The following is an 8,849-nucleotide window of genomic DNA, read 5'->3' on the forward strand; positions in this document are numbered from 1 at the left end:
GCCGGTTGAGCAATTTGATTGGACAGGAGGCATTCCATGAGTGCTGATATACAGTATAACAGAACTGGAACGTTTTACTATATGCATCCCTCCGCTTTATAGCTGTTCATAATAAAAAAAATCATAATCTTTTGCTGCTCTATAAACAAAATCTTCAACCGAATGAGTCATGCTGATTTACAGTATAACAGCACTCCTTCTTGTGTGATGTTGCTTAAACAAGTATTATAATGTCACCTGAACTTTATGACTGAGATTGCAGACACGTGAGCTACAGTCCTATTGCTGCTGTAAAAAAAAAAAAAAAGAGGCTGTTCAGGTGTACAGATGATATAAAATTCAGGTATTGTGACTCTGTCAGTGGCAGCTGTCATGTTTGTCAATTCAGTCCCTCTCTCCCCTCTTCCCAATATAAGAAAGTGTTTCCTTGTTGTATTTACTATCTGTATCTTGTCTAGTATTCTTGTATTTTTATGTAGCTGTCACTTGCTGTAAGCTGAATTACCTGTCAGAGACAACAAAGTCTTGAACTTGAACTTGAAAAAAGGAGATAAACATGTCAATCATATGGGTCGTCTAAAAAAACAAACCTCTGTGTGGGGCCTTCTCTGTTGTTCACTGTATATCCAAGACAGAGAGAAAGAGAGACAGTGCAGACTTTAACCTTGTGTTTCTATAATGCAGGATTTCCCATTGCATTTAATTCGAAAGCATTTTGCTGTTGTCACGTGAAAAGGTTTATCTGTTCCTCTGTGGGTTGAGAAAACTCTCCGACCTCTTGGGCTGATGAAACACTTTCAAAACTCAGTGGAAAAACTCCAAAATGAATTGTCACCAACCTAAAAACAAGGCTGTTTTTCTTAGTTGCTGAAAAGTTGACATTTTGGACACACAGGATTTAGACCCAACAAGCACTTACTAAATAATTTTGACTAGACTTGATGTCAAAGCTTCATCTCATCTTGACTTGACTCGGTCACACCTCCTCCTTTTGCAGACACACACACACACACACACACACACACACACACACCCAGAGATGCCCTCCTACTCCTGTCCCCCTCCCTGCCCTCCCTACAGTGACTCTGCCTCTGACAAACACCCCACACACACTCCTCTGTCCTGTCAGAGTGTCACAGAGGGGCAGAGGGGCAGAGGAGCCGGACAGCCGGACGGACGGATGCTTCCCCACCATGAGGGTCTTCATCTGCTTCGAGGGCTCCTGGGAGCCTTTTGACGTCCCTCCAGATCAGACCGTGGGGGCCATGAAGCAGATGGTGAAGGTAATAAAAGCTGCAGCCGGGGCCCCAGTGCCTTTCACTTCACTGTTATGGACTGATGACTAGTTTTGACAAAACAGGATTCCTTCCCTTGACTGTTTTTTGAAATTCTCCATGGTAATTTGAAATGATTGCTAGAGAGAAAGGGGGATTGTCAGATTGATTTATCAAGTATTTGGGAAAATGTTGCTTGTTTTGAGTGCAGGACTATGCTGGAAATTGTGTATTTGTGTGTGTGCAGGTCTGTGTTTGTGTGTGTATGCATTGGAAATAGCCTTGACACAACACTTTTCCTTATATGACAAGGAAAAGCAAAATCTCTTTCTCAGTCAGTCTTTCTCCATCTTAAGTGCAGCTAAGAGATATTGCATTGGTGTTTTGTGTCTTGCTCAGTGATAAACTCCATTATGTCTCCCTTCATTTCCGATCCTGTCCTTTCTTTAGGATTACTTCCATGTGCAACTGTCAGACGACAAGCAGGTCCATCACTGTCTGGAGCTGAGCTACGCCGGCGCAGCTCTGCAGGACGGCTGGGCACTGTGCGATGTGGGCATCGCCCCTGGCAGTGCCATCCCGTGCCTCATAAAGGTATCAAGTGAGGATTTAGAGATTTGAAGCTATATTTGGATTTGCAATAAATTCAATCTACTTACAATGACGCAGGTTGAGAGTGGATACCGAAATGAGTCCTTGCTTTATGCTGCAGAAGCTATTTTTAAAATTGCTTGCAAATAAAAGTGCTGTTTGGAATCAATGGTTTGGGTTTAGGTTTACTTTATTTGCACAAAAATGATAAAACACTACTAAGTACTAAGTACAGTCTGTTTTAAACAGAAGGAAGTGAAGGAACTTTTTTTATGTGCAAAAATTGTAAAATCCTTATTGCTATGGCTACCCATTTTATTCAGTAGTGCTATGTCAGCTAGCCATTGCAAGGCTTTCTAACTTTTGCAAGCAAAAGGGTGACTTTGTTTAATTCTGTATAAAACTACTTAAAAGACTATTTTATTTTGGTTAATTTCTATTTTTCAAAAGGTTTAACTGTGAAGCTGTGTAAGCTACCATGCTTCCCTGGACTGTGTGTATTAACCATCCATATTTGGAGTTAGCGAGTGATGTCACTATGTAAACCAGAACAACCAGTGCAGCTGGTTGATTGGTCAGGCCTTCATATGAGAATATAAGTATAGCAAATCATACATACTGTCATTCAAAAACGCTTTTTATCTATTTTGGGGGAAATATGTGATGCTCAATATTTTAAAAACAAAGATTAGTACAATCTCTAAAATGTAAAGGGCTCAAAATAGCTAATAATGTTTAATTGTTGACTTAGTATTGAATTGTAGAGCTGTCTATACTGTACAGGGAGAGATAATAGACTGCTATCTTTAGATCTGTTACAGACTCATCTTGTTTTTGTTTTTTTGTGACATCCTAACCCCAAGGAGAAAATATCATTTTTGCTTGTACCCGCCTCCAGGGAGGTCAAAGGTCAGCTACAGAACAAGCTCATAGGGATTCAGCGTCTTGCTCAAGGACACCTCAGCAGGGCGGATGCTTGCTGTCACAGGAGCTTGCACCCGGGCCTTTCAGTTAAAGGACCTGCAGTCTCTCTACTCTATTAAATTCACTTCAATAACACACTATCCCTCTCACTCTACGGCTGCTAAAATTAGAATCTTACTGCATACGAGATAGTTATGTGTCCTAAAAGTCAACTTGAACATGAAACAGCCTGGGGGGCAATTTGTTATCAAAGACTCCCTTGTTGCAGTGAGATGAGTTCTTAGCCTCTTCGGATGTGAGAGTGGTGCACTGAGACGGGACAGCGTGTTCCCGTGTGAGAGGCAGCTTGGTGGGGAACGGCTTTATGACTCTCCGGGATCTTTAGTTTGTCCTGTTGACGACACACGCTGTAACTGTCAATCCAAGACAAAAAAGACCCTGCTTTTACCATCGGGACACATTCCAGGCCCATCACCAGGCAACCGTGAATAAAAGTTGATAGTGCCTGGGTGTGTGTGTGAGTGTATGTGTGTGTTTGTGTGTGTGTGTGTTCCTGTGCTGTCCTAGTCATCATCTAACATCCTCTCATAAAAAAACAATTGCCTTCTAGGGCTGTAGTCTTTGAGTCCGGTTTTGGTCTTGAATCCGGTCTCCAGACTTGTTTTGGTCTTGGACAATATTGGATGTTGCCTCGACTTTTTCCCTCCTATCTAAACCGTTTCAAAGATGTTTTTCTCCACCTGTTCCACCTTCATTTATTTTCTCCCACAGCACTTCAGTCAATTTTAGAGATTACACCTGCGTATGTAATGGTCCTCAAACTTCTATGCATTTATTACTCAAAATCATTTGTTGGATGTTGTAAAGAGGTCCTGCAGGTAGATCTACATCTCTGATGATCCTTAAGAAACTCCTTTTGGACAGACATGCACTCTGTTTATTGCCTGTTTTGTTCTTGGTCTTGAATTCGTAGTATTCCCCCATGATGTCAGCAATTCCTACTAATATGGTGCTTTACAATATACACAGCTTATTGGCTGTGGCTGCCATTTGATTATAATCACCTGTTAATTTATTACAGTCACTTGTTATTTACCAAGATGGTTGTGTGGTGATGTAACAGAATACTATAAATAGGACTTGATTTGCCCTGGTCTCATTCTTGACTTGGTCTCATCCCCCTTTGCACCTGGTCTTGACTCAGATTCGACTGGACTTGGTCTTGGACTTGGACTAGCTTGTTGTGACCACATCCCTGCCTTCTACCTCTCTGCTTGGCTCTTATTTTTGACTTATTTATGACTCTGACTGTTGCACTTCTTACTATTGGCTGCTTGTAATGTGAGTGATCCTAGAGTTGAAGCTTATTCTACTGTTGCCCTCATTGCAACATGCTCTTGGTAAGAGTTTAAGCAAAGCGCATAAATGCAAATACATGTAAAATGTGTGTGTTTGAATGTATATGTGTCAGGGTGGGGTGGGTGCATGGGTGCATGCCCTCCTAATGTTCAGTTAACCCCACTTTGGTACAAGCCATCTCTTCCCCATTATCTACATTCCCCCCTTCATGATTGAAGTAGATTCAATAGGTGAAATCAATGCAGGATCATAGCTTTCACTTGGATTCATGCAGTCAGTCTACTTCATGGAAAGCGGAGGTGATCTTGATGATTTATTATCCCAATACAGCACATACATACAGATGACCAGCGCAGACAGAGTCTAGATTGTTCTCAGCCAAAAAGTGAAGTGAACCTATTTGGAGTCTAGTCTTGCAGTATTCAAACTAAATGATATTAGGAGGCCCTTCATTTTAAATGATCATACATTACCTTAACCACAGAGTGGCAGCAAACTCTAAGCTGATTAGGTGATACCAATGATTTGGAAGAGGGGAATCCCCATACAGCACTTAACTGTAGAATGCAGAATCTAGGGATGTAAACTATTTAAAGAATTCAATTTAATTTAAAGAATGGAATCTAAAAATAGAACATATAATGCTGTATATAGCATGTATACAGCAAATAATAAATTATAACAAATGATGCAGTTCCTACGACCAAAGCACACAGATGCCAATAACCACGATATAGCACCCCCGTTCTTATGTCACTGCTTTAATACAACATTTACAACAATTTTATAATAGTATTTAACATTAAACAAAGACAAAAGTTTTTGTTTTTAATTTAATAATTTTATTTTGGCCATACACTAACAAAAAAATGTGCTCCCCATTGCTATAAACACCCTTGAATCTACTTTTCCAGAATGTACAGAAGCCGGTGATGCATGTGTTCAATGTTGTGACGAGAGAGACCGTACCCATCATGGGAAGTGTGTTTCTCCTGACTGCGTCCGTGGCCAGACTGAAGACCATGGTGTCGCTGCAGTGTGGCCTCCCTGTCAGCAGCTTCAGACTGAGCACGCCCAGTGGAGTGACACTCTACGACTGCAACCAAGTGCACGACTACGCCATCGAAGTGGGTATGGCCTGCTCTCTTTCTGTGCTGCTCCTCTGTGGTTGGTGTGTGTGTAGCTTCATAGTGAGTGTTGAGTAACAAACTCTTTCAATTCCTGCTTCAGGAATTTCAATAGTTTCAGAAGTGAGAACATTTCTCAGAGCCAGAGCAGCTCTGGAGACAGAAATAATCTCATTAATCTCAATAATCTCAATTAAACCTGGGTGGAGCCAAGGAACCACAGTTTTTCTGAGTGCAAGTTAGCTAACAGAAAATTTGAATGGCAAAGAGTGACAGAACTGCTAGAAGGTGGCGGTAATGCACCAATAAACTGGATGCCAACCGCCGTAAAACTAGAAGAAGAAGAAGAAAAAGAAGAAGAAGAAGAAGAAGTCAGAGCTGCTTTTCTCTTGAAATGAATGCAGCAGTTTTTGTTTCTGAACCCAGGCACTACTCTCCGTTTGGACACGTGGGATGGGTGGGTGGAGTTCCTGCATGGCTGCTTCCTGGGTCACAGACTGACAGTCCAGAGCCACCTATCAGAGGAGAAGCCACTTATGAGGTCAGAATTATTTTTTTTTGCCTGAAATGGTTTGTTAGCTTTTCCATATTTAGTTCATGTGCAATCTTACAGTATACACAAAAGATGTTAAGCATTAAGCATGTTAACATAATATATTGTCATGCTGAGTGAACCCCCCAGTGTTCATTCTTTCTCAAAAGCACTTTAAGTAGTGCTTTAGTTACTGAATACATCATGTGAAACTTTCTTTTCCTACTGTTCCAGGTTTCAGCTGCGGGTGGCGCTCTACCTCGCAGCCTTCCTAGGCCACCTGGACCTGGCAGACTGGCTGCTGGAGAGAGGAGTGCACGCTGAGGAGCCTGTGGGGGTTCACCCGTACCGTCTGTGGTGCCACCAAACCGCCCACCCAGACGCCGGCAAGTGTCCCATCCACGTAGCCGCTGAGAACGGCCAACTCCTCATCCTCAAACTCTTCATCACCAAGAACCTTTTGGCCTTGGCCTGTCGGGACCCTGGAGGTCGGGACCCTTTGAGGATTGCCGTTCAGCACGGTCACAGGGAGTGCGCGCGCTACTTAGCCACCAAGCTGTGCTCAGTCGTATCCCTGACAAATATTTCCCTGCCCATGCGTACCTACCTCCAGGTGAAGCGCTGGGTGAGGTTGGGGCAGAGGAGGGCGGGCTCCAGGCGATGCAGCAGTGCTCCGTTCAGATCCAGGGTGGGCGATACGGTGCTGGTGGACGGCTTCACCCAACCAAAGATGACTTCCAAATCCAGGAGAGATGAGACCAAATCAAATAGAAGGATCAGAGCCAAAGCCTTGCGACCTTTACCCTCCATCAGCCGCTCACCTTGGGCATCCCATCTACCCTCCAAATCGCCATCCCAGCAGGCATCACTGCAACTGCCCAGCGTGCGTTCTGCAAGCTCTGGTGACTCCAAAGAGACGTGGAAAAAGCAAAAACATGGTGGAAACAGCAGAGAGGATGGCTTACTGGGTGACACCAAGCATGAGGACAGCAGCCAATGGAGGAGCAGAGTTCCGCTCCCGTCCATCCCCAGAGAAACCAATCACAGGCCGCTGTTTGTCAACGCATCGCCAAACTCCTCCCATATTCTGACGTCCTCTCTGGAGTCCTTCTCTCGCCGCTGTGGCCGCACCCCCAGAGAAAACGCCATATACTGCTTGGCTATGGCCAGGTCTCTACACTCTATGTTCCTGTTCAGTGCAACATAAAAACACAGTCACTTTCTCATTTAATATTTCTGTCTCAAGTAAAACAAACAAGGAATATTGATGGAAATCCTAGTAGTTGTGAGGTATTCACAGCAAAGGGAAGTTTAAGTTTAAGTAACATATCAAGGAGGCAAAATTAATTTGACTTGTCCTCACATTGTTCACTCCACACATAACAGCTTTTTTCTCTGCTATTCTATCCATTACTGTTATTTTATAGCCTTTTGCTAGCCTTTTATTTCAAGTCATTTTATTTATAGGCGTATTCATTGCTTTTGCTAAGTATTTACTTTTACTTTTCTGAAAGTGAAGCACATTTTACAAAAATGAAGTTAAATGTGCTACATGTTGAATCTTAACATCAAGACATTTGGATAACTGCTGTAAACAAAGACACCATCTCTGAGTCCCTATTGAGAAGATTGGCATCCTCTACTCTGCATTTTGTATTGTGAGCCACCGGGTTGGGTTTGGAGGGAAATCTGCTGGATTGCTTTATGGCACAAAACAGGAAGAGGGCCCTGTTCTTCCAGAGCAAACGGAAATAAAGCTTACAGAGTTCATCGCAATGGTATATGGTAGAAGGAGTGAAAGATCAATGGAAAAATCACTTCCAACATGTTTATCCTCTTTAGTAAAGTGAAAGGCCAGAACGAGGAGGGGAACAAGTAGCAACATCCTCTTGGTGATAGGAAGCAACAGGGTTTATGGGAAATGTGGTCTTAATTTGGAGAAATACCAGCACTAACTAGAAGGTCACTCGGAGAGCGCAGACCTCTGCCAAGGTTCGTGTTATTATTGCTTGTTCGTGAGTCGGATCCGGATCCGCTCCAAAATTTAATGGGTTCTTCCTTGGCCCATGCTACACCCTTCCACAAAGTTTCATGAAAATTGGGCCAGTAGTTTTTCCGTAATCCTGCTGACAGACAAACAAACAAACCGAAAACATAACCTCCTTGGCAGAGGTAACAATACCACTGGTGTAAAATGGAGGCTACCAATCGACTCAGCCATGGTCTCATTTGTTTACAGTAATTTGACAGTGACATATTGATGTGTAAAAATGCTACACATAGCAGCTTTAATTTATTGTGTCTATGTTTCTCCTTGATATAGCACCTTCACAGAGAGACCCTGGCTAAAGCAGCTGGACATCGCACGGACCCTGTTGAGGAAGAGTATCCAGACTGTGACCTGAAGACCCCCAGAGTCTGAGCTGCAGACGATAACATCCAGCTCCACCAACCTGACCCATTTACTGCCTGAAACACTGCGGACGAAGAAGAATCCTTCAGAGTGACAACTGAGTGTTGTATCTCAGGCTTAGACTTACTTCAACATGACACTCCTCGTTATGTGTGGGCATCTCTCTCTCTCTTTATCTTTCTTTATAGATAGAGAGAGATAGGGTTAGACTTGGAGACATCATAGACATTATAGACTTTATAGACATTATAGAGATACAGTATATAGACGATATTGACCAGGTGTTGACTTAAGAAGCTTACACCATGTTTAGCATCTACCCAGTTATGGGCAACATTTTTATTTATTTATTTTTATTTTTTATTGTTTTAATGATTTAAATTAGGACATAAACACATTTTTTCTGATTCAAGAAGGCAGTTTGACAGTGGTTAATTTAAGGACCTGCCTTGTAGTTGAAATGACTTGCCTTTGGTTTTAATTCAGGGCTAACAACAGTAACACACTGTATGTTTAAGAATGACTTGTTGTCAAAACTTTCTCAGACTTTTGTTCATTACAGTTGTGTTGGTAATTTGAGAAATAGTTGACTGTATTATATCAATGATTAAGAGCAAAAATAAATAAAT

At 42.4% G+C, this 8,849-nt stretch overlaps 1 protein-coding gene across 1 annotated transcript; it reads left to right on the forward strand.

Annotated features, from left to right (window-relative positions):
• Window positions 1–1,193: 1,193 nt before the first annotated feature.
• On the forward strand, window positions 1,194–8,212 carry LOC139649452 (protein ANKUB1-like). Its single transcript, XM_071525862.1, has 6 exons — window positions 1,194–1,283; window positions 1,725–1,868; window positions 5,063–5,279; window positions 5,702–5,816; window positions 6,042–6,977; window positions 8,131–8,212. Exons 1-6 carry the CDS (start codon window positions 1,194–1,196, stop codon window positions 8,210–8,212), a joined length of 1,584 nt encoding a protein of 527 aa, XP_071381963.1.
• The last annotated feature ends 637 nt before the right edge of the window (window positions 8,213–8,849 follow it).

This window comes from Centroberyx affinis, unplaced genomic scaffold (genome assembly GCF_046629955.1).
Source record: "Centroberyx affinis isolate AG114_WGS23_722 - 3 ecotype Tasmania unplaced genomic scaffold, CSIRO-AGI_Caff_v1 ptg001346l_1, whole genome shotgun sequence".
In the NCBI taxonomy this organism is placed as follows: Eukaryota; Metazoa; Chordata; class Actinopteri; order Beryciformes; family Berycidae; genus Centroberyx; species Centroberyx affinis.

Bases quoted from the DNA above. Each gene is read 5' to 3' on its own strand.
- LOC139649452 (XM_071525862.1), top strand. From the start codon at position 1,194: ATGAGGGTCTTCATCTGCTTCGAGGGCTCCTGGGAGCCTTTTGACGTC. The intron at 1,284-1,724 runs GTAATAAAAGCT...TCCTTTCTTTAG, and splicing joins CCATGAAGCAGATGGTGAAG to GATTACTTCCATGTGCAACT. The intron at 6,978-8,130 runs GTCTCTACACTC...TCCTTGATATAG, and splicing joins TACTGCTTGGCTATGGCCAG to CACCTTCACAGAGAGACCCT.